This window comes from Malania oleifera, chromosome 9 (assembly GCF_029873635.1).
Source record: "Malania oleifera isolate guangnan ecotype guangnan chromosome 9, ASM2987363v1, whole genome shotgun sequence".
In the NCBI taxonomy this organism is placed as follows: Eukaryota; Viridiplantae; Streptophyta; class Magnoliopsida; order Santalales; family Ximeniaceae; genus Malania; species Malania oleifera.
The window spans coordinates 80,446,294-80,472,993 of NC_080425.1; the positions used below are offsets into that span (position 1 = coordinate 80,446,294).

Genomic DNA, 26,700 nt, shown 5'->3' on the forward strand with positions numbered 1-26,700 from the left:
GGGAATATCATTTGGAGAGGCAGACTCTAGCCTAAGTAAGGAGTGGTTGTAATGGTATTGTTCCGCCCGGCAAGGGAACTAATATAGTGGAATCCTTTGGTAGTTTGCTAAAGACGAGGACGTAGGTTGGGGATAAGCTGAACCTCATAAAAACTTGGTGTTCTTCTCTCTACTTTACTCTTTACTTTTTGCACGATACTTTTATTTGTTGAATGCATATTGTTGATTGTAGGGCTTAAGTAAAAATTCAGATAAGACTCTTAACTTTAGAAAGTACGTTTTTAATTAACTTTTTGCGGAAACCCACAAGGGAGTACGTTGGTTAATTTGCGGAAATCTTGGTTAAGAGAACGCATTACAAATCAAAATCAAAACAGGGCTTGCATATAAACACAGGGCTACTACCAAAAGCTGAAAGCATCAAGTTCTTGAATGATTGATTGATTTTAATATTGTGGTTGATTGGATTATTTAAATTTCAATACTTTGTGGTATGTTTTGGTTGTGATTATAAATTGATTGATTTACTTACGTTCTTATTATTACACTAAAACAAGTAAGAAATTAAAAAGAATTAAAATTTTAATTAGCCCAATTCACCCCCCTCTTAGGAACACTATTCTAATTTCAGGAAAGGATCTCAGAGGCATATATTGAGAAGGGGAATCCCAACTAGTATGACTTTTTGAGTTGAAGTGCCTTTGGGGCATGACTAAAGTGTCTCCAATGGGTCAACTTTAGGAAGGAGTTTACCCTTGGTGTTCACTCAATCTCATTTACTTGCAAACACATGCATCTCACATGACAAATACTCTAACATTAAAAAGGAGGATGCAATACCAGCTTTGCCTTTGCATAGCCACAACTACAAAATTTTCAATATTCTATTAGTAAAAATGGCCTAAAATCAAATGTAGCTTTACTTCCACCATCTTTAAAACGGGCATAGACTAGCTATATGACATTAATAATGGGGGAGATAAGAAGTAAGTTACATTTAATATCAATTACTAAGCTAGTGTCTAGGCGTAGTATTTGGAAATATGAATTTTATGAATTTTAGGACTTAAATTTAAATATAGGTACATCCAAATCCACATAAATTCAAATTCAAAGTCTAAATTTCATGCTCCCAAATGTAAGGTAAATGTTTTTGCTCCAAGGCTCGCCGTCACAAAAGACCAAAGCGTCTTTCGTGAATAGAAGGAGTGAGATGCTTATTCTCAACCCTCCTTTGAATTCACAAAAAAATAGATCCATGATCTTCCTCTATATAAAGTCAAACTCAGTGTTCCATGATGAACAGGAATAGGATCAATGATTATGGATCACCTTGCCTTGTACCTTTCAAACATTTGAAGAACCCAATTGATTCTCTGTTTACCATAAAAGATAGATAAGATACAACTACAACATCAAATTTCTCCATTTCAAGTGGAACCCAAATCCTCTCCATTATGTATAATAAGAAGTTCCAATAAACATCACCATAAGCTTTCTTTAGATTCAAATTGTGTAGCAGTCCACACTCTCTCCTTTCCCCTTTATAAGAGAATCTATACATTCAATGGCAATTAAAGAGGCATCTAAAATTTGTCTACCTACAGAAAAGCATTCTAGTCTTAGGATACAAACTGGTTTATTACACTGTTGAACCTTCTAAATTCATACAATTCCTTTTCTTTTACTTTTTGTGGACAAGGACTACAAAATTTTGCTACATTCAAAATCTCCTTAGTTTTAGAATTTGTATATAGTATCCGGTACATCCCTTAACTACTTCCCAAGAATAGAAGAAGAATGCCAATATAATAGCCAATGTGCCTTATTCCCATTTAAACCTTTATTTGCATTGAATACTAAAAACAAAATTGAATTTATGTATTTCTTGAATATATTTTGGACAACCTAATTTACAATATATATAATACAATCAAAAGTTCTAACTATGGAAACAATCTCCTAACAGAATCACTCTCAATAATATGCAATCTTCTATCTTTACATACTTTCCTAATTTCTTCAAGATACAGAGAGATACTCGGGATTTCTACACTCCCTCTCAAGTTAGATCATAGATATTGATCATATCCAACTTGCCAATGAAATCATCAAAGCTCTGTCGGGCTAATCCTTTAGTAAAGATGTCTGCAATTTGTTCCTTGGTAGGTACATAAGTCATACATATAGTTCCTTCTTCAACCTTCTCTTTGATAATATGTCGGTCCGCTTCTATATGCTTATTTTTGTTGTCGTGAGGTCCTAGACCCAGCCAGAGACCAACTCTGGCAAAATGGGGTACGACTGCAAATTGGGAAAGGATGGATGTGTGATTTTGAAAAATATATTTTTATGGAAAAATAATGTGTGATGGAGTCGCCACTAACCTTTTGGAGTACGGTTAGAATACTTGATTGTTACCCCGTTAGGGATAGAATCAGTCTGTATCACCAGAGTCGGGTTTGGGGGTACGGTTACACAAGGGGAAGGTATTAGCACGCCTTATGCACCCGTTTTTATGAACGGTACCAGACTAATAAAAAATTATCCCAAAATAAATGTAATAAGCCTTTCAAAACTATTCCCTTTCAAAAATTGAAAGAATGAAAATACTATATATGTATTCCCTCAGAGCTGGGGCAATCCAATACTCCGAAAAGTCCATGCCCTTTGTTGCAATCATCGGGATGGATATATTATTATTATTATTATTATTATTATTATTATTATTATTATTATTATATGCTAGGATATAATATAACATTTTATATGATATATATTAAAGAAACTTCCTGAGAAGAAGGAGGTCTGTTGCAAAACAGAGAGCTGGGCACAACTCTCTCGTCACCTCCCTCCATTCTTCTGTCTTTATCATCTCATCTCTCGATGAATATTTGGCCGATCGGAAAACGGAAGGTACCGTTGGGTTCCTAACTCCGCCACCGATATTTCTACCGAAGCGGATTTATCGTAAGAGCAGCATAGGTTCCGTTCCTAAGGTTAGATAATTTTTTCCTATTTTCTCAATTTCTCCTTAAATCTGCTATTAAATCGATGATCGAGCACCACCACAGGGTCTTAGTTGCAATCGTTGTCATTTTGGCCGAAGTAAATTTCTAATTTGAGTTTAATAAGCCCCACTCCAAAGTGAGAGTGAAAATTGGGGAATTAAGTAAATTGGATATATTTGAAGGTATAATTATTTATTTAGAATTTATTAGCTTAGGAAATATTAAAATAATATTTTATTTAAGATTGATTTAATGAAATTAGGATTTTTATTTTAGAACTCGGATAAGCGCCACATGTATCTTTTCTAGGTCCCTGTTGGCGTAGTTCAAGAAATCAAGTAAGGGAAAAAATATATATTAAACCAGAATTTTTATGCATTTAATGGAAAATAAATTGTGTTATATATACGTATATATGTTTCGGTATGAGTTTAACATGTCAACCATTTAAATTATGTTTTCCAAGCTTAGGGCTGTTTATTAGATACGTATATGCAAAAATAAACTGATGGAAGTGAAAGACATTTTCAGGATGATTATGCAAGATAAGAAAGCTATATTTTGAGTATATGAATGTTAAATGCAGGTTAAATTATTTTATGAGGAATATATATATATATATATATATATATATATATATATATATATATGAATTTTACTACTAAATAGTGTGGCGTGAGTAAATTGAACCTTGTATAGGACTATGTTATAAGTATGAGATACATGTTATGTAGGAAATGCACCAAAATGAAATGTCTTATGGAATATGCTGCATGTGTTTGTTAATGTAAATCATGTTTACGACAGCCAGAAGGGAGTTGTAGATGTAACGACTTCAAATTCTCAATATATAATGTAACAAATTAAATGAAAAAAGTTGGCCCGAACCCGTGGGTAACGGGGACACCTGTCAATCACAGCGGAAACCTAAGCAGCAGTAAACATAAAATCTCAAACATCAAACCATAAAACAGAATACCAAAATTTACTATATCATCAAATTACTGTTCCTATATACAACCTCCAAAAAGTCAAAATAACACTAAGATCATACAACAAAAATCTACTAATCCTAGTTCGACGCTTACCCTTTTAGTGGGGAAGTTCCAATTACTCAACGGCGGCCCTGACCCGCCGATCTCTCTGGGTTTCCTGAAAATCATTTAATGTTCAGGGGTGAGACACTTCTCAGTAAGGGAAAATAAACTAAATACAGCTGGGTGGCAACATAAATATTTAATGTAATTATACATATATAGTACATTTCATATATCTGCAGACATTTATCATCACATATTGAATAATCATATACTTTCATAATTGCTAATAAATCATATCATATGTAAACATATGTTATACTGATAATACTGAAAACATACCCAAAATGAATAACTAGCTGGTGTCATATATTACCTCCCATGACGGGTTGTACAGCCCGAAGGCGAGACCCAACAATGACTGGCCGACCATTGCCTAGTTAAATATGTATGTAAGTATAATGAGTCCGCCACACCCTGGTCCGGACTTTCAGGTGGACGTCCACACTCTACTAAAAGCCACATCGACTATCCATCTCCCACCTCCTCGTGGGGTGATTAGCACTAATTTGATTATAAACATCTGATATATAAGCTACGGTACCGAGCCCCTGAACTGAACTGAACTAAATTAACATTCGGGTTCTGATAACATATAATACATGATTACACATAACATCATTACGGCTTTGTGCCGAACATATCGTAATTACAGCCCAAGCATAACATAATTACGGTCTCGTGTCAAACATATCATAATTACGGTCTCGCGTCGGATTCATTTCAGGTATATACATTCCGAAAATAAATCAATAATCATGTATTCGTCAAAATCATCATAACATAACATATCTTTTCATAATACCTAAAAACATACTTTGCTCATAAAATCTTTCATATCATAAAAAGTTTCACGTAAAATAATATTCATGCCACACATGTGTTGTATAAAATCATATTTCTTATTCTAAAATCGTAATTTTTTGACATCTCATACATACATATACATTTCAATATAATAGCAGCATTTTCCAAACGTACATTTCATCTGTAATATACAAATATAACATATGTTTTTCTGAAAATAAATTTACTCATAATTAATAATAATTTGCATGAAAAATAACTGTTTTAATTTATTCCCTTACCTGACCACTGAAAAAGCCCCTAAAATATCCTAGTCTAACCCTCATAGGATTCTCTGATCAATACCCTGAAACTGAAAATTTTCAGTATTAAACCTCAGTATTTTCATATGTACATCATTTCTTATAACTACCACAAGATCAAATTTGACTTAAAAAGTCTTACCTCAACTTAAGGATGATTTTCAACTTGCTTTCACTAACGATCCGCTTCGGCAGATTTGGGGAGAACTTCCCTAGGAGAGTCGTGGTGACTTCAGAACGTCGAACCGGCGTAAATCCGGCCTAAAATCGAAGAGAGAGAGAGAGAGAGAGGACCGAAGGGAGGAGAGAGAGAGAGGATGAAGTTAGCTTAATAGGGAAGTTAAAACTCGGATTTTAATATTTATAGAACAAGGGAATTCGTCGACGAGCCACGTCATTCGTCGACGAATCCTTTAATATTTTTGTCGACAAAATTCAGTCGACTCATACCTTTCTCGGTATTTCTTTGTCGACGAATTCTCTTCTACCCTCGTCGACGAATCCTCTATGTTCGTCAACGAGTCCTCTAGGTATTACCTTTCCTCTTTATCATTTAAATTTCATATTTATTCGGATTGTCACAGTAGATCATGTTTATGACAGCCAAAAGGGTGCTATGTATTATGCTTATGATAGCTAAAAGGGTGCTATGGATTATGCTCATAACAACCAAAAGGGAGTTATAGATCATGTTAATGACAACCAACATGGAGCTGTAGAAATAACAACCAAAAGGGAGCTATTGTAATTAAAAGACAATGAGAATGATAAGGAAATATAAAATGTGAACAATGTGAAATGGAATGAGTCACGTAAAGTAAAATGCTATGAAATGGTTAAGATAAGAACATGAACAAATAAGAATTACAGGATAACGATAGGCAGAATAATTTATTATGGTATTATCAGTATGTGTGCTAGTAGAACGTGTTACGTTTGAGCGGGGCCAACTCTTCGTCTGAGGGTTTACTGAGAAAGACAAGTGCACTAGTAAGTATCAGATGCGGCACTAGGTTGCATAACGTACTAAGGTAGAGGGAAACTATTTGTATAAGTGGGTAGATTTCCTTATTCTCGGGATCTTCGCTGGTAAACATTTATATGAATTGTGTGAGTACGAGATTACATCACTACCTAGGGACTTACTGCGTAAGGTGAGTGCTCTGATATACTTCAATTGTGACCTTTGAGTTACTTAAAGTATCAAAGCTAAGGGATGCTACTTGTATGAGCAGGTAATCACCCCTATCCTTAGATAATCTCGTGGGTAAAATGTCTTGCATGTGTTTGATTAGCAACATGAAATGATTTCAGAAATTATACTAATGATTTGCAAATGATGAAAATGTATACTTATGTTATTTACAAACTTCATGTTAACCACATACTATTTTAATATATTGTTTTTCCCTTACTGAGATGAATTTCACCCAAATATGAACTTATCTTTTTCAGGATCTCCACAAGATCGAGCTTAGAGAGCTCGATGTGTTTGTAGCATTTTTGGGATATGGAAAAGAAATGATATATACTTAGCTGATATTTGGATTGTATATAAGTTATGTTTTATGTTTTAAATCTTTTGAGATATGGATGGTTGTAAAATATACTGGTGTTTGTGAATACTGAATATTTTTGGAGATATGTGTATATATGAGAATACATGTGATGAACAGTTATTTTATATTATAGATAAAAATAGTAAACTCTGGTATTATATTTGTGGAGATTATATTTATATTTTTTGCTGCGTACATGATATTAGAATGTGGATTATCAGGTAAATGAACTGATTAGTAGCACTCCAAGCCCACATAGAGGGTCAGTGTGTGACATTCCCAAACTCTTACATTCCACACTAGTATTGTGTCAAACATAGATTCAATTTTGAGGGGCGGGTAATCATTTGCCGAGAATGGCGCGCACCTTGTCTTAGCTGGTCCTTCAATGTTGCCAAAAAAAACCTATAAATCCAAATCAGAGTCGTAAAGTTTGTTCTTACTCAACGAACGTAGAGGACTATCAGTATCATGGTCTGATGCATAAGTAGGCGAAGATGTCCCATCTATTTTGGGAATTGAACACACTCTGATACTACCTCCACGTTCCCCCCCGCACCACCTTGCCCCACCAAGTTCTCATCCACTCCAATTATCTCCTCCTCCACATATGCACAAATCAAGGCTTGGTCCTCTTCAAAATCCATGTAATTCTCCTTATAATACAAAATGACTTGTTTTAAAAAAGTAAATATTTGAAACTAGGAACATAGTTAACTAACAATATCAAGAATTTTCAAGATTAAGCATTATATGTATTTATTTTCAAGAGAGAGAGCAGGAAAAAATCATATAAACAAATATCCTCCCAAGTTCAACTTCAAAGCCATTGAATCATCTTAACTATGCTTAACCCAGGTCTAATGCATGCATGTACGTAGCATTAAGAAGCATTTCTACAGTATTCTACCACTAAATATACAGCAGATACATACAAAATGTCCAGATAATTAATGCAGCAGTTTTTGATTCTTGTCCTTTATTTGACTCTTTCACTACATCAATCTTCTTTTCTCCTGCATTCAGTAAAGAAAAATGTTTAAGAATGATAATAAGGGGATTAAAATCTCTCAAAGTCATGTTTATTGTACTCTACTCTGTTTATAGCATCCAAATTAAGCATGCCGATGAAAAAAGAAGAAACAAAAAAGTGCATCTGCTTTTAAATTAAGACACCTTTGTAGATGTGCTTATATAATGAGATTCTGATACGATGACAAGCTCATTTAATGAGATAGCCAACTAAAACATAATTTTTTGGAACAAACAAAAAAGTGAACTGAAAATTTTCAAGGTAATGGAGAAACTAACCAGCCGTGAGAAAGGAAATCCACTAATGGAGAAACCAACCAGCAATGACAAAGGAAACCCATTCATTCATCAATCACTGGAGAAAGCAAGGGCTTATTTGAGAAGAAAGCTTCCAAATTCGCCACCATAAGCTCGTACAAATCCAAGAAGGTTTCCTTCGTAAAGACAGCTGCATGTGGTAACAACACAACATTATCCAATGCAAAGAGCTCTTTAGGAACACTGGGCTCATTCTCAAACACATCCAATCCAGCACCAGCAATATCTCCTTGCATCAAACACTGTACCAGTTCCTTTTCATCAATAACTGCACCTCGTCCGATGTTAATAATGACTCCGTTCTTCCCCAGTGCCAACAAGACTTCCTTATCTATCATATGGCGGGTTTGACTAGTTAATGCACAACAAATGACAAGGACATCGCTATCAGCTGCAAGTTCACAGACACTAGAATAGTAAGGGTATGACACAGGCGGCTTCTTCTTCCTTGAGTTGTACAAAATGATGCAGCCAAAGGCCTGAAGCCTTTTTGCAACTTCTAAGCCAATGCTTCCCAATCCAACAATGCCAACTCGCTTGCCTCCGATCTGTAATCATCGGTCATCACCACCACATAAATATTATGGAATAGATAACATAGTTCAACTATCAGAGAGGTGAGATACCAGATAATACTGTGTAAATATCATAGCATAAATAACATTTGAACACTGCTTATTTCACTTGTTGGATCCTGCGGTTGTGCCCCTACAAATATCTCTGATGGATTGCTGCTTCTACTGTTGATCATTCAATGGTAGTCTTAGCCCAAGCATTCAAACACCGCAGTGAGAAGGATTTGTGTTCAGCAAAAATATAGGCAGAACTCAATCATTTAGATAGATCACTATATCTCCATACCCATCTCTCATATCGCATGATTTTCCTCAAAACACAGCACTCTTCGCATTACTGCGTCTACTTTGTCAGTGGGTAATTAAGAACCAAACATGTAAAAGCAACTTTGAAAATATAAAAATAAAGGCGCTATTTAATGTGGCTTTGAACATTCTTTCCTTCTATGAAAGAAAAAAAAATACAAGAGGCATAAGTGCAACAGATTTCTCGACCTTATTTATTTTTTATTTTTTTAAATCCTGGAATGTGATTTCAAAGAAGATCACAAACCTGATGGATCCATACCCAATCAAGAGCAGCCGGCTGCTGCTCCTTCAACATTTTTGGCGCCAGTTGCTCCTCCGTCAATCTTTGCTGCACTGTTTCAATCTTGTCAGCACCAGCTGTCCAGAATGTCAAAATTAGGCAGCCTACCAACTTTGATTTTTGATCCTCCCCTTCCCTATATATGTGTGAGTGTGTGAGATGAAAAAAATAAGAGAGAAGACAACACAACACAAGGCAAGGCAGAGGGAACACCGGAAATTCTTTTGTAAATTAGTGTGTATTGTGAGTCGGCAGAGAGAGCTGTAAGAGTTGAGTGATTATTGCATCATTCCTCCTCTGTATTTTTCCCAGTACATATAGTAATTTCTCTCTCTCGTAGACGTAGGCCGGAATTTGGCCGAACCACATAACTCCAGTGTCAATATTTTTCTGTGTGCTCGTTTATTTTACTAATTAGTCAACTGGTAAACCCAACAAAATGGTATTAGAGCAATGTTGAGCATTTCTGGTAAATTTTCTCGATGAAAGAAGGCATCTATGGCTCTCGGATAGATTTTTCAAGTAGCTTGAAACTTCAAATTGATCAGACCATCGCGTAGCTTTTGTCAATACGATCGCAGCAGTGAAGACGACGTCAAAAGTTGACTCCGAACAAAGTCATCATACGGGCCACCGCAATATTGCAAATTATACTTTGTTTCTTAAAAATTTGCAAAACCTGCAAGTCTTATTTGCAGTGAAGAATATGGAGAGCGCCACATCAGTGTGGCCCACTAGACACGTCATCAAAGTGGGTCCCACTTTCCACGTCATTAGCAAACCTTATGTGCCATGTCATCGCAGGCCCCACTATGCCACCTTAGCTGCATGCCCCACTCTGCCACCTTAGCTATGGGTCCCACTCTGCCATGTCATCACGGGCCCCACTCACCAAGCTAGCAAACGGCGTTAGAATATTCCGTCAACCAGGGGAATATTCCATTAAGTTGAACCAGGTCAGTCTAGATTTGTTTTTGGGCTGAATCAAGTCAATTTTGAGCCCATTTTTGCAAGGTTGGATTGGTTTCCAACAAAATCGACCATTCCAAACGCAACCGTGCATTCGGTTTCTTGAGATTCTGTCCCGATTTTTCTATATAAGTAGATTAGTGCTTAATAATTACTTGAAATCAATAGAGGAGTTAGACTAGGGTACTATGATCAAGGCCTCTAATTATACTCTTTGGAGGTCTCAAATGGAGGATCTCCTCAATTTTAAGGATCTGGCAGATCCTTTGGATTATAAAGGTGTGAAACCAGATTTCGTCAAAGACGATGATTGAAGAAAAATGAATAAGAAGACCATTGGTCAAATCAAACAATGGATTGACCATAAGGTATATCATCATGTTGCATAGGGGACTGATGCTTATAAACTTTGGGAGAAACTGGAAAACATGTATCAAGCCAAGACCGCTCGCAACAAACCCACGTTAATGAGACGGCTTGTTAATATGAAGTTAAAAAGTGGAACCTCTATAGCTGAACACACTAGTGAGTTCCAAAACCTAGTGAATCAGCTTTCATCTGTGAAGATGGATCTTTGCGATGAAACAAGAAAAATTACTGCTCCTTAGCTCCTTACCAGACAGCTGGGAGACATTGGTTATCACTCTTAACAATTTAGCTCTTGATAGCAAACTTACCATGGCGATGGTAAAAGATGCCTTATTCAACGAGGAGGCCAGGAGAAAAGAGATGAGTGTAGATCAGTCACAAGCCTTTGTTGCTGAAATCAAAGGCCGACCTCAAGGAGGTACTAGTACCAGAGGTAGAGGCAAAGGTAGAAGCAGATCTAGAGGAAGGTCCCAGGATCGTGGTAGATCCAATGATGGTAGAAGTTGGCAAATAGGAAAGATCTCTTATTACTATTGTGGCATTGAAGGCCACATGAATAAAGATTATCGAAAATTTCGGCAAGATCATGGTCAAAGTAGCCAACAACAAAACAAGGACGAAGGTGAGAGCTTGGTCACCTTAACCCAAGATATATCAGTATTTTCGATTGATAAAGATACATGTTGTCATATTGGGAACCACGACACTGAATGGGTGGTAGACATAGCAGCCTCCTACCACGCTACTCCCCACAAGGAGTTCTTCATGGTGTATAAATATGGAAACTTTGGTACAATAAAGTTGGGGAACACCAATTCTTCTCAGATCGTGGGAATTAGAGACATGCAGATTGAGACCAATACTGATTGCACCATAACACTGAAGGACCCAGACTTTCAGCTCAATCTTATTTCTAGGGCAGCCCTTCATAAACAGGGTTATGAAAGCTACTTTAGGAAAGACGCTTGGAAATTGTCAAAAGGTGCCTTGACAATAGCATGAGGACGTATTTGCTACACATTGTACAAGACGCAAGTAAAGATTTGTACTGATGTCATCAATGCAGTGAAAGATAAAGCATCACCAAACTTATGGCACAAGAGACTCGGATACATGGGTGAGAAATGACTCTTTATACTGGCGAAGAAGGCATTTATCAAAATCACAAAAGGTATTGCTTTGAACCAATGTGATCATTGCTTATTTGGGAAACAACACAGAGTTTCATTCAATTCCTCTATGAAGAGAAGGTCAAAACCATTTAGTTCAGTACACTCTGACGTATGCGGACCCATAGAAATAGAATCAATCGGCGACAACAGGTATTTTGTTACCTCTATTGACAATGCTTTAAGGAAGGTGTGGATATATTTTCTAAAAACAAAGGACCAGGTATTTAAATATTTCAAGGAATTTCATGCTATGGTAGAGAGGCAAACAGGGAAGAAATTAAAGTGTCTCCGGACAGACAATGGAGGCGAGTATACTTCCAATGAGAGCAAAGTATAATGTGCTGAACACGATATCAGGCATGAAAGGACAGTCCCACGTACCCCATAACATAATGGTATAGTTGAAAGTATGAATCGGACCTCAGTATGGCTAAATTACCTAAGCCATTCCAGGGGAAAGTTGTTCGTGCCGCATGTTACCTTATCAACATATCACCGTTAGCACCATTTAATTTTGGAATTCCAAAGAACGTATTGACTAGAAGAAAAGTTTCTTACACTCATCTAAGAGTGTTTGGGTGCAAAGATTTCGCATATATATCTAATGAGTAGAGGCAAAAGCTCGACGTGAAGTCCATTCCATACATCTTCATTGGCTATGGAGATGATGAATTCAGCTATAAATTATGGGGATCCGGAGAGGAAGCATGTTATCAAATCGACAGATGTGGTTTTCCATGAAAACCAGGTGTTTGAGGACTTTGAACCACAAATAAAGTCTAAGTAGCCTAGTTCCAGTGCTCCAGACATTGTATTGGATCCTACACCATCATATGCTCCTACAAACTATGGAGAGCTGTAGGATGATCCTCTGGAAACAGAGGTAGACCGTGTTGAGCAGGGGGAGCAACAACCCCCTTCACCAGAAATTGCAGAATCATCACATCAGTCAGATGATGAAGCATCTCCTCCTCCAAAAGATGTTGAGCCCAAAAGATCTAAAAGAGGTCGTGTTCTAATTCCGTCGAGAAGATATCTAGGACCAGAATATCTTTTACTCACTGATGAAGGAGAGCCAGCAAGTTTCCACGAGGTCAAATCTCATACTGACAAAACCAAATGGGTGGAAGTTATGTAAGCAGTGATGAATTCTTTATATAAGAATCAAACGTATGAGCTGGTAAGACTTCCCAAAGAGAAGAGAGCACTGAGGAACAAATGGGTGTTCAAACTGAAGAAATATGGTGGTGGACAGATAGTGACACATAAAATCAGATTAGTCGTCAAAGGTTTCGAACAGAAGAAAGGCGTTGACTTTGACGAGATATTTTTGCTAGTAGTGAAAATGATAACAATTCGAGTCATACTCGGATTGGTAGCCAAGTTAAATCTAGAGCTTGAACAAATGGATGTGAAGACAGCTTTCCTACATGGAGACTTGGAAGAAGACATTTACATGGAGCAATTAGAAGGGTTTGAAGTTCCAGGGAAGGAACACCTAGTCTGCAGGTTGAAGAAAAGTCTCTACGGTCTTAACCAAGCACTGAGACAATGATATAGAAAATTTGACTCTTTCATGGTGAGTCATGGATACAAGAGGATTGCAGAAGATCAGTGTGCATATGTTCAGATATTCCCTGATGGTAGTCTTGTCATACTACTGCTCTATGTTGATCATTGGTCAGGATGCAAGCAAGATCAACAAGTTAAAGATGGAGTTGTCTAAGTTATTTGAAATGAAGCACTTAGGCCCAGCTCAGCAGATCCTAGGCATGAGGATCAATCATGATAGGAAAGCAAGAAGTTGTCTCACTCATCAAGGGAAGAAATGTCAACAGTCCCATACTCATCAGCAATTAGAAGCTTGATGTACGCAATGGTGTGTACGAGACCAGACATTGCCCACGCTGTAGGCGTTGTGAGCAAGTTTCTTTCCAATCCAGGGAAAGACTATTGGGAAGCTGTGAAATGGATTCTCAGGTACTTGAAAGGTACATCGGGACTTTGCTTATGTTTTGGGGAAGTTGAACCAACCTTGGAGGGTTACACTGATGCAGACATGGCTGGTGATCTTGATGGAATAAAGTCCACATTAGGTATTTTGTTCACCTTTGTGGGGGGAGTTGTATCGTGACAGTCAAAATTGCAGAGGTGTGTTACACTATCCACAATTGAAGCAGAGTATATAGCCGCAACAGAAGCTGGAAAGGAGATATTGTGGTTAAAGCAGTTTCTTTAAGAGTTAGGGGTCAAATAAGAAAAATACAAAGTACATTGTGATAGTTAGAGTGCGTTGAACTTGAGCAAGAATTCAATGTACCATTCCCGAATAAAACATATTGACATTCGCTATTATTGGATACGCGAAGTGATGGAACAACAACTGTTGAGGCTAGTCAAGATTAATACTAAAGAGAATCCAACAGACATATTAACAAAGGTGATGACTTATGAGAAGCTCCAGCTATGTAGAGATATAGCTAGAATGGACGTCAACTGAAGATTGACATATTATTCTCCTTCTATGGGTATATAGAGGGGGAGAATTGATGGATCCATACCCAATCAAGAGCAGCCGGTTGCTGCTCCATCAACATTTTTGGCACCAGTTACTCCTCTGTCAATCTTTGCTGCACCGGTGGCTACTCCGTTTCAACCTTGTCGGCACTGATTGTCCAAAATGTCAAAATTAGGCAGCCTACTAACTTTGATTTTTGATCCTCCCCTCCCCTATATATATGTGTGAGTGTGTGAGATGAAAAAAATAAGAGAGAAGACAACACAACGCAAGGCAAGGCAGAGGGAATACCGAAAATTCTTTGGTAAATTAGTGTGTGTGTTGTGAGTCGGCAGAGAAAGTTGTAAGAGTTGAGTGAGAGTTGAGTGATTATTGTATCCTTCTCCTCTGTATTTTTCCCAGTATATATAGTAATTTCCTTCTCTCGTGGACGTAGGCTGGAATTTGGCCGAACCACGCAACTCTAGTATCAATATTTTTCTATGTATGCTTGTTTATTTCATTAATTAGTCGACTTGTAAACTCAATACCCTCTATATTCCAATTAATTGGCATGTCCTCGAAGAGTCTACTTTAATTTGCTCTTCACGAGTCAACAATTGCTTCAGAAAAGGGGGAAAAAAATTCAGAGTACACTCTTCTCTGTTGTCTTGTAATTCTATGCTGTAAATCTGCTTCTGTGATTCTATTCTGCAACTCAGTTCTGTTCTGTAGTTCCAACCATCTTCACAATGTTAAAAATATAGCAATGACATAATTCTCTATAAACCTTTTTTCGGATCAAACCTCCTTATCAATACTACTATTGAGGTGATTGTTCCCCCTTTAGGTGCCCTTTTGGCTAGTACGGATTAGCTTTATTTGCATATTGCAGAATCTCTATTCGTTCCATATACATAAATTAAAATTAAAATAAGTCATAGGAATAACCTTAGAACCAAGAGGATAATCCCCTGAGATCTTCCAAAGCCCAGCGCGAACATACCGGTTCGCGGCCGATACCTTTCGGAGCACATCAAGCAGAAGCCCGACCGCCGTATCCGCTACTTCAGCGGAAAACACAGTCCCGGCATTAGCGACTGCAATTCCACGGCGGCGGCACTCCGGCAAGTCGATGTGGTTGAGGCCCGCGCTGGTGGTGACGATGAAGCGGAGAGACGGCAGCCATCGGAGGATTTCCGCGGTGATCGGGGATTCACCGGAGCAGAGTGCGGCACGTACGGACTGCGCGTGTGTGGTGAGAAATGTGACTACGGGGAGCGGCGACTCCCATGCTTTCAGGAATTGGAGCTTTTGGGAAAACTGAGCCTCAAAGACGGTGAAGACTGGAGATGGGCGGAGAACAAGAACTAGGGGTAGTTCTCGGGGGCGATGAGGTTGAGAAGCCATTGAAGCTGAAGAGAGAGAGAGGTGACAGAGGGCGAGCTAAAACAGAGGAGTGCAGAGCAGGAATGGTAGCAAAAGGAAGAAACTCCGACGAAGTGGGAAGGAGACGGCGTGAGCAAAGTGCGATAGGTCCACCAGATGGCCGCGGCTTCTCTCCTTGACAATGGGAGCTCGTTGGCAATGGCCACAAACGCAAGCCCCCACTTACCAAAAACACAGTAGGTTTGTGGAACTCTATAAATATAAAATTATCATTTTTCCCTTCCATTTTGACATATACACATAAGGTTTGGAGAAGACATACGAATAGAAAGTATGAGACAAGATAAGAGATAAAAAAAAAAAGATATATTTTATATAAGGCCGATTTCAAATCATCTTATAATTTTTTTCAAAATAGTGAAATTTTTTATCTCATCCGCTCGTGAAGTAGGAATAGCCGAACCACGTAAAATTTTTGTTTTGTCTCTATTTATTTTTCTACATCTTTTACAATATATCATCAGTAGGAAACTCTATCTCAAATATTTATTTAAATCTTATTTAATTTATTTCTTATAAGTTTGCTCCATAAGAGTATAATATTTTTCAAAAGAAAATATGTCTTTTAAAGTTAAACAACTATCAATCTTCATAAGAGATTGTAAGACATCCTGAAAAGGGTATATTTTTAACCTATCGAAGAGATATTAAAATCGACCTCCTAAAGAGATGAGACGTTTATCCTCCATATGAGATAGTACATTTAACCTTCGACAGAGGTGATAAATTATTACCCATTTTCATATTAAAATTGAAATTGTACTCTTGAAGAGTACAAATTGAAGAAAAAAATAATGTTGCTGAAGAAATATATTTAAGTATCTCCGAAAGGGTGGAAGTAAGATTATATCTATTATTATCTCAATTTTTTATATCTATTATTATCTCAATTTTATTTCAATTTTCACATTTTATTTTTTCTAAACTACATTATTATTGTTAATTTATTCAAAAGTCAAATCGAAACAAAATTGAATTTGTTTCCCTTAATATTAAAGGTAACAATGATTTATCATGAATTCTTGATATTGATATTCATTTAAATGTAATGAACTTGGAAAATACTATTTTAGATGAAAATGTCAGATACCTGTAAGATCGTGCAAAAGTTATGATCTTCCTCCGTCATCATTTAAATGAAAAATTAAAGACTGAACACCTCATTATCAAAGACTCACTTATCTTATGAAAAAATTTAAAGGATAGATTTGACCATAAAAATATTATGATTTTACCAAGCGCTCTAAAACTAAAGATGTATTCCCAAGAGTGGGATAAATTAGATATTTAATAATTATTTAGCAGAATTTCAATTTATTTTTACCTGTTAAATTTAAACCAACCACAATCACACTCAAATATTAATCACAATAATCTAATCAATGAACATACTATACCAATCGACAATCCTTGTTATATATATGAAGCTGAAAATACAATCCACAAATTAAACTTCATATATTTCAATATTCAATTTTGAAATTCAACAAGAATTAATGATTTTCTCAAGGCGCAAATTCAGTAATATAAATTGGAAACCTATGCTTCAATCAAGCATTCAATCACAATAATTTTACCTCAACAATTCCACACCTGAATTCATATATCAAAGTTTGTCTAATTTTTAATCTAACAACATAAAATCACATTCAATATAATAACTCCATTCAACCACAATCAAATCTGAATATTCAGAAAAGTTTCCAATGAATTTAAAAACATACACGCATATTATAAGATGCAAGAATTAAAGAGATAGGGAAAAATAGCTAAACACCGGGTTTTTTCCAAGGTTCGACCAGCAACCTACATCCTTGTCTCAAGCAACTTGTTATGAGAATTTCCTTTACCACTTTGTTGAACAAGTGAAGCAAACCTCTCTCCGTTGGCAGGTGGAAACCCCTCTCTAACGAGAACACCCTCGCGCTAGGCAACGATTCAACAATCCTGAACCGTCAATCACAAAAAAATAGACAAGCAAGTATGCTTGTATAATAAAAATACTCTCAGCAAAGCAGAATTTGTATACGTTAGAGCACAATATACTTCAATAAATCAATATAGAGATGAAGCTCAATAAGAGATTAAAAAGGTCCAAAATTAGCATGCAATTCTCAAAATATCCAACAAGAGTATGTTTAACATGATATTCAGTAAGCAACATGCAAATCATTTGCAAGAAGATCCATATTTAGCATGAAAAGCTCAATATGCAGAATAACAAAGAGAGATAAAAAAATAGCAAATAAGATAATAAAAAGTTTAACCAACAAACAACAAAGTCAAGTAGCAAAACATTACAGGTCAAGTGATTGTAGTAAATAAAAATTAGAATAGTCATCAGATCTGCATCCATCATGCTCCTCCTTATCATTATCCGCATCATCATCATCTCTAGAGCTTGTCACCATGGGAGTCTTCCCTCCGGAAGATCCACCCATTTAACTTTCAATGCACCCAAGCCGTTGATCGAATGAGGTTAAGCTGGATTGGATGGCATCATACTTCATGTTCATGTCTACACAAAATCAAAATTTTATATTATTATCCATAATCCAAACTAAACCTAGATAATGGGAGGTGCAAAATGTAGTGATTCCAAAAAATATATTTATATATATATATATATATATATATAAAATTAATTAACAATAATTATTATTAATTAAATAATATAATATAATAATATATTAATATAATAAAATATTATAATATTATATATATATATATATATATATATATATATATATGTATATTTAAGTTAATAACTTGAAGCTTTTTAAAGCTTTAGGAAATCAACTTCCTGAATCTAGAGAGGCGCCCCCCAATTCGCCAACTCTCTCCCTCTCCTCAACTCATTTTCTCTCTTCTCGATTTTTCGGTGAAACGTGCGTCAATTGAAAAACAAAAAATATCTCTATATTTCAAATTTAACCACCAACATTTAATCGGAGGAGATTCGTCATTTGGGCGTCGTCGACGCCACTCCTAGGATAAGGTAAGGAGAATAAATTATGTCACGCAAATTTTAAAATATTTCTAATTAAATTTGAATATATGAATTTAATTATATTTATGTGATTTAAATATATGCCTAGGATTGAGGATATTTTGAAATTAGATTAAACTACGAGAATTTGATCATATTGGTATTTTTAAGTATGTTAGAAATTAAATTTAAATATGGGAAGAGGGTCATACCCGCGTTTTCTTTAGAATTTAGTTGGTTAATGAGAGCGTGTGAGCCTTAGGATGTTAGGATAGCAATTATCTCGAGGTTGAGCTAATTAAACTAGGGTATGTGAATACAGAGATTTGTGTGAACGCTACAGGCACAGCTTTAGGATCCCTGCAGACATTTCTCCAATAATCAGGTAAGAGGATAGATTATGTTAGGTATTTTTAGAAAATTTACCGATTAAAATGCAGTATTTGTTTACAGAAATTATATCTATGATTTTTCTGGGAATTTTGGCATTTAGAAAATGGCATTCATGAATTAATGTATATTTAGGAAGACATGCATTTTGAGCTAAGTAAACCCTAAAAGAAGATTTAATACTATTTTTCAGCGAAATATATTTTTCCAAGGCAGATAGCGTATTTTAGAATAATACCCAAATTGTGTGGCTTGAGTATAAATATTTTATGGAATAGATAAGCATGTTAGATTATTTTTATGATTATACAAAACATGTGTGGCCTAATAATGATTTTTCAGAAAATGTTAAAAATATTACAGAAATTATGATATGATCAGCTTAGTTGGCCAAGTGCAGTGACAATTTAGTCAGCCTAGCGCTGTGATGAGTTTAGCTGGCCCAGCGTCGTGACAGATTAGTTAGCTTAATGTCGTGACAAATTAGTCGGCTTTATGCCATAACAGCTCAGCCGATCTAGTGTCGTGACAATTCAGCTAGCTTATGCCGTAATCCATTATGATGTGATAGTTTTTATATAGAAATTATGATGTGATAGATTTTACGCAGAAATATGAAAATGAGATATGTTACAGTTATAATATATGAAACTATATGATATCAGAACCCTGATGGACTAGGTATGTTTGAGTATGGCATAGTAGCTAGCTAGCAAGATCCGAGAAGTGTTACGGAGAGTAGAATACCCCCGAGAAGTGTTGCGAAGAGCGGGATGGGTTCGGACCAGGCTGGGTGTACATTGTTCATATTTCACATTTCATTTCTATTTCATTTATTTTCATTTTCATTTCATTTCATACCTAACATCTTTCAACTGTTTTACTTAACATTTTTCAGCTGTCATACATTTACCCAACATCTTTTAGCTATTTTACCCAACATTTTTCAGTTGCATAAATTTACCCAACATCTTTCAACTGTTTACATGGTTGACACACACAAGCAACATAGTTCATATCATATTTTATTTTCAATGCATTACTTACTTAACTTACATTTCATACATTTAACATATATTTGTACAAAATCTCATATCACACTATTTAACAGTAAAATTCATACATATTCCTGTAAAATAGGTCAATCCACATATAACTTTTAATTACTGAAAATATAATTTCCATTTCTTACATAATTATCCAAAAATTTCCTTCAACTTTCTTCAATTCATCTCCACAAATACATAACTAAATAAGTGGTCTTAGGCTCAAAAATCATAATTTTACATGATTGACATTTTAATAATTCACACCAAAATATACATATAATATAACATAAATTATTATCTTTAATTTCATAAAATCTGCTTTAACATATAATTTCTTCTTATCTGATTTCTTAAACTACGCCAATAGAAACCCCGAAAAATACCTGCGACACTTATTCCGGACCCTGAAATTAAAAATTCTAATTTCATTAAATTAAATCTAAATAAAATATTATTTTAATATTTCCTAAACCCATAAATTCAAAATAAATAAATATACCCTTAAATATAGTCATATAACCAAATTTCTCAAATCTCACTTTTACTTTGAAATGTGGCCTAAAAAATCTCAATTGGAACTTTACTTATGTCAAAATGACGACGATTACGAGTAGGACCCCGTGATGGTGTCTGATTATCGATTTAACAACAGATTTAACAAGAAATTGAGAAATTAAGGAAAAATTGTCTTACCTCAGGAATGGTACCTACACCGCTCCCACGACAAATCTGCTCTAATAGAAATGTCAATAGAGAAGTTAGGAATCTAACGACACCTTCTGTTTCCTAATCGGTCGAATATTCTTCTAGAAATAAGGGGAGAGAGAGAGGCAGAGACAGAAGAAGAGGACGAGCAAAAGAGAGTACAGAGTGAGGCGCAGGAGACATGGAGAAAAGAAGGCTTCTGAAGAAGGAAGAAGGTTAAGTAAATTATATATATATTTAAACTTTAACTTATATACATATTATATATATATATATATATTATAATAACTTACCTATATATATATACTTATTACTTTAACCATATATATACCTTAACCTTATACATATATACCCATCATATTATTTACTTAGTTAATTCAAGTTAATAATGTTTAACTAATTAATTACTAATAAATAATTTTAATTTAATTTAATTCTTTTTTTTTCTATTTCCTTTATTTGTTTATTTAATACATTAATTTAATAATGTTTAACTAATTAATTGATTAATAATTTTAATTAATTCAATTTTTTTATTTTTTTTTTATTACATTCTTCCCTCCTTTAAGAAATTTCGTCCTCGAAATTTTGGTAACTAATCAACCATTTCCTTAACTTCTAAAATCAACTAGCCTAACCATCGAGTTCAAATCTTGCATTCTAATTTCTCTACTCGGAAACATCACCATCAATAGATTGGTCATGATTTTCTGAAGCTAGTTACTTATTCAGAAAAACACAGAAGACCATCAAGGAATTTCAGCCCCCAAGTTTACAAAACACAACTCAAAATTCCTAACGGTATCTTAATCTACCAATCACTATCCTTATCGCAACTCAATCTTATACTCTGGTATAAATCATTTATAACCTAATACTCTAACATTTCCATATCCAGGTGATGCGTAATTAATCACACTTCCATCTTCCCACACGAAATCAATCCATCTTCCCTTACCCGTGCGGGCAAAAACAGAAGACTCAAAATCAATTTCTTCAATATCCCCACACACACATACATACACAAACATACACATGTTTAATTTTAAAATTGTAACCTACATAATATGTGTAGGTCATTATTTCAGCTTGCAAATGATGACTGTCAAACTTATTCAAAAGATACTGAAAACTGGAACAAGTTTAATTTTTGTTTAATTTTCATATAATTTGGACGAGTGTAATGGAGTCTGGGAGGCTTAAATAATGCTTTCAGTATCTTAATCATTTTTACAATTTTAATTTTAACGAGTTTACTGTTGCAGTGGCTGCATTTCTAACGTAATGGCTCAAATCCGACTGATGCACCTTTGTGTTTTAATGTCACAAGGAACAAAAGATCAGAGATGCTACCCTCCATCAAACATATGTCCTTTAAATTCTAATACCTTTTGCAGATGTGAATCAGTTCATGCTTTAAAATAATTAAAGAATGAATGTTGCACAATGGAATATTGGCAGTGATAGTGCAAAGTTTGCTCAGAGGCATGCAAATTTAATATGATAAGAATCAATAAATCATGAACATGATACAAAATGACTTTTTTCAAAAAGTAAATATTTGAAATTAGGAACATACTTAACTAACAGTATCAAGAATTTTCAAGATTAAGCATTATATGTATTTATTTTCTAGAGAGAAAGCAGGAAAAAATTATATAAACAAATATCCTCCCAAGTTCTAACTTAAAAGCCATTGGATCAACTTAACTATGCTTAACCTAGGTCTAATGCATGCATGTACGTAGCATGAAGAAGCATTTCTACAGTATTCTACCACTTAATATACAGCAGATACATACAAAATGTCCAGATAATTAATGCAGCAGTTTTTGATTGTTGTCCTTTATTTGACTTTTCACTACATCAATCGTCTTTTGTCCTGCATCCAGTAAAGAAAAATGTTTTAAGAATGATAATAAGGGGATTAAAATCTCTCAAAGTATTGGCTATTGTACTCAACTCTGTTTATAGCATCCAAATTAAGCATGTCAAGGAAAAAAGAAGAAACAAAAAAGTACATTTGCTTTTAAATTATGACACCTAAGTAGATGTGCTTAAATAGTGAGATTCTGATACGATAACAAGCTCATTTAATGAGAAAGCCAACTAAAACATTGTTTTTTTTTTGGAACAAACAAAAAAGTGAATTGAAAATTTTCAAGGTAATGGAGAAACTAACCAGCGGTGAGAAAGGAAATCCACTAATGGAGAAACCAACCAGCAATGACAAAGGAAACCCATTCATTCATCAATCACTGGAGAAAGCAAGGGCTTATTTGAGAAGAAAGCTTCCAAATTCGCCACCATGAGCTCGTACAAATCCAAGAAGGTTTCCTTCGTAAAGACAGCTGTATGTGGTAACAACACAACATTATCCAATGCAAAGAGCTCTTTAGGAACACTGGGCTCATTCTCAAACACATCCAATCCAGCACCAGCAATATCTCCTTGCATCAAACACTGTACCAGTTCCTTTTCATCAATAACTGCACCTCGTCCGATGTTAATAATGACTCCGTTCTTCCCCAGTGCCAACAAGACTTCCTTATCTATCATATGGCGGGTTTGACTAGTTAATGCACAACAAATGACAAGGACATCGCTATCAGCTGCAAGTTCACAGACACTAGAATAGTAAGGGTATGACACAGGCGGCTTCTTCTTCCTTGAGTTGTACAAAATGATGCAGCCAAAGGCCTGAAGCCTTTTTGCAACTTCTAAGCCAATGCTTCCCAATCCAACAATGCCAACTCGCTTGCCTCCGATCTGTAATCATCGGTCATCACCACCACATAAATATTAGGGAATAGATAACATAGTTCAACTATCAGAGAGGTGAGATACCAGATAATACTGTGTAAATATCATAGCATAAATAACATTTGAACACTCTGCTTATTTCACTTGTTGGATCCTGCGGTTGTGCCCCTACAAATATCTCTGATGGATTGCTGCTTCTACTGTTGATCATTCAATGGTAGTCTTAGGCCAAGCATTCAAACACCGCAGTGAGAAGGATTTGTGTTCAGCAAAAATATAGGCAGAACTCAATCATTTAGATAGATCACTATATCCCCATACCCATCTCTCATATCGCATGATTTTCCTCAAAACACAGCACTCTCCGCATTACTGCGTCTACTTTGTCAGTGGGTAATTAAGAACCAAACATGTAAAAGCAATTTTAAAAATATAAAAATAAAGGCGCTATTTAATGTGGCTTTGAACATTCTTTCCTTCTATGAAAGAAAAAAAAATACAAGAGACATAAGTGCAACAGATTTCTCGACCTTATTTTTTTTTTTTTTTTTTAAATCCTGGAATGTGATTTCAAAGAAGATCACAGACCTTCTATATCCGAAGAGTCTAATTTAATTTGCTCTCCACGAGTCAACAATTGCTTCAGAAAAGGGGAAAAAAATTCAGAGTACACTCTTCTCTGTTGTCTTGTAATTCGATGCTGTAAATCTGCTTCTTTTTCTATCTCTGATGTCTGTGATTCTATTCTGCAACTCAGTTCTGTTCTGTCGTTCCAACCATCTTCATAATGTTAAAAATATAAGAATGACATAATTCTCTATAACCCTTTTTCAGATCAAACCTCCTTATCAATACTACTATTGAGGTGATTGTTCCCCCTTTAGGTGCCCTTTTGGCTAGTACGGATTAGCTTTATTTGCATAGTGCAGAATCTCTATTCGTTCCGTATACATAAATTAAAATTAAAATAAGTCATAGGAATAACCTTAGAACCAAGAGGATAATCCCCTGAGATCTTCCAAAGCCCAGCGCGAACATACCGGTCCGCGGCCGATACCTTTCGGAGCACATCAAGCAGAAGCCCGACCGCCGTATCCGCTACTTCAGCGGAAAACACAGTCCCGGCATTAGCGACTGCAATTCCACGGCGGCGGCACTCCGGCAAGTCGATGTGGTTGAGGCCGGCGCTGGTGGTGACGATGAGGCGGAGAGACGGCAGCCATCGGAGGATTTCCGCGGTGATTGGGGAGCCACCGGAGCAGAGTGCGGCGCGTACGGACTGCGTGTGTGTGGTGAGAAATGTGGCTACGGGGAGCGGCGACTCCCACGCTTTCAGGAACTGGAACTTTTGAGAAAACTGAGCCTCGAAGACAGTGAAGACTGGAGGCGGGCGGAGAACAAGAACCAGGGGTAGTTCTCGGGGGCGATGAGGTTGAGAAGCCATTGAAGATGGAGAGAGAGAGAGAGAGAGAGGGAGAGAGAGGCGACAGAGGGCGTGTTGAGATTGAACACCTCCCTTCAGCTTACATTGAAATGGAGACCGCACTAAATGGTGATTAACAGCCCTTCACCAACCTTGCCTAGGTAACATTAAATTACCATATTTAAATTTTTTGCTAACCACTCCACCTGTCCATGGCTATATACAGCAGTGTGCTATATTGTAGTGTATACTATATGAGAAGTGTTGTGTGTTGTGTTGTGCGCAGAGTGTATGTGCTCTATGCAGAGCAGAGAGTTATAGTGTGAGAGAGAAAGAGAGTTGAGCTGAAGGCAGTAGTATCTTCCTCCCTGTATTATTCTCCTTATTATAGTGAAATTAGTGTGTGCTCCGTGGACGTTGGTCAATTCAACCAAACCACGTAAAATCTGGAATTGTGATTATTTATTTTTCATGTGTGTGATTGTTGCTTCTAGATCCACCCCCAACAATTAGTATTAGATAGAGGTTGGAGCAAAATCACCAGATCAGAGAAAAATTCCCAAATTGGAGCCTCTGTCCAGTAGCCCAAAACACAGTTTTGAGGTCACCATCACATTCATCTCGTCGAGACGAAGCCAACGGTGGCAACCGAAGCTCAAAACGAGCTCGGACGGCACCACACGGGCCTGCACGCGTCGCCAACGTCTGAACAACGTTTCCACGCACCCCACGCGCCGTAGACAGTCGGCAAATCATCCCACGCATGCCCACGAGCCGATGAACGAACAGAAGGTAGAAGACGATCCACGTCAGTGACACTTCAGTGGGGCCGTGCGCCGAGCAAGCGGCCCAGTCGGCAGCCATGTCATCACCCAGTCAGCGGCCGAGCCAGCCGACACATCACCCCGAGCCCACGCCACGTTAGCTGTTATGTCAGCAGATGGGACCCACAGTAACACAATAGTATGTGGGCCCACAGTGCCACGTTAGTGTCGCATCAGCAATGGACCCCACACTATCATGTCAGCCAACGACTTCACTAATGCCATTAGGAATATTTCGTCAATCAGAGGAATATTCTGTTATAGTTGACCAGATCTTTGGCCGGACTTTTCAGAGCCATTTCGAGTCTGTTTTTTCGAACGACTTGAACCATTTCTAAGCTTTTCGGCAATTCTGGATCCATTTGTGCTGTCCATTTGATCTAATTCCATTTCTAGGTAAGCGAATCGAGAAGTCAAATGAAAAGAACTCACAGATTGGGATGTTTGACGGTGCGAACTTCAGTTTCTAGAAAATACAGATTGAAAACTACTTGTTTGATAAGGAGTTGTATTTACCATTGAAGGAGATGCCAGAATCCATGAAGGAGAGCGAGTGGGAGTTGCTTGACCGAAAAGCTCTTGGAGCTATCAGAATGACGTTGGCAAAGTCTGTTGCCTTTAACATCAAGCACTTGACAACCACCAAGTCCCTTATGGATGTGTTATCCAATATGTACGAGCAGCCATCAACTGTTAATAAGGTACACTTGATGAAAAGATTGTTTACCATGAGTATGTCTGCAGGTGAAAGTTTTAGCAAACACCTGAATAATTTCAACGAGCTGTCAAATCAACTCGTCTCAGTTGGAAT

General features: G+C 36.5%; 2 protein-coding genes across 3 annotated transcripts; both read right to left on the reverse strand.

Annotated features, from left to right (window-relative positions):
- Window positions 1-7,635: 7,635 nt before the first annotated feature.
- Window positions 7,636-15,895, reverse strand: LOC131164860 (glyoxylate/hydroxypyruvate reductase HPR3-like). Its single transcript, XM_058122374.1, has 3 exons — window positions 15,249-15,895; window positions 8,088-8,674; window positions 7,636-7,792 (listed from the first exon to the last, which is right to left on the reverse strand). The coding sequence occupies exons 1-2, from the start codon at window positions 15,705-15,707 to the stop codon at window positions 8,150-8,152; spliced, it is 984 nt and encodes a 327-aa protein (XP_057978357.1). The 5' UTR covers window positions 15,708-15,895; the 3' UTR covers window positions 7,636-7,792; window positions 8,088-8,149.
- A 6,583-nt stretch (window positions 15,896-22,478) lies between these two features.
- Window positions 22,479-25,183, reverse strand: LOC131164861 (glyoxylate/hydroxypyruvate reductase HPR3-like). 2 transcript variants are annotated; one of them, XR_009139359.1, is made up of 3 exons: window positions 24,628-25,183; window positions 23,062-23,648; window positions 22,479-22,761 (listed from the first exon to the last, which is right to left on the reverse strand). XR_009139359.1 is itself a non-coding variant. In XM_058122375.1 (2 exons), the coding sequence occupies exons 1-2, from the start codon at window positions 25,084-25,086 to the stop codon at window positions 23,124-23,126; spliced, it is 984 nt and encodes a 327-aa protein (XP_057978358.1). In that variant the 5' UTR covers window positions 25,087-25,172; the 3' UTR covers window positions 22,938-23,123. The 2 variants fall into 2 exon arrangements, 1 of the variants encoding a protein (XP_057978358.1); XM_058122375.1 differs by lacking the exon at window positions 22,479-22,761 and having other exon boundaries at window positions 22,938-23,648; window positions 24,628-25,172.
- Between the last annotated feature and the right edge of the window lie 1,517 nt (window positions 25,184-26,700).

Coding starts and splice junctions, on each gene's coding strand:
- LOC131164860 (XM_058122374.1), bottom strand. CDS start 15,707: ATGGCTTCTCAACCTCATCGCCCCCGAGAACTACCCCTAGTTCTTGTT. Junction 8,675..15,248: donor ATTATCCTCTTGGTTCTAAG/GTTATTCCTATG, acceptor CGATGATTACAG/ATCGGAGGCAAGCGAGTTGG.
- LOC131164861 (XM_058122375.1), bottom strand. CDS start 25,086: ATGGCTTCTCAACCTCATCGCCCCCGAGAACTACCCCTGGTTCTTGTT. Junction 23,649..24,627: donor ATTATCCTCTTGGTTCTAAG/GTTATTCCTATG, acceptor CGATGATTACAG/ATCGGAGGCAAGCGAGTTGG.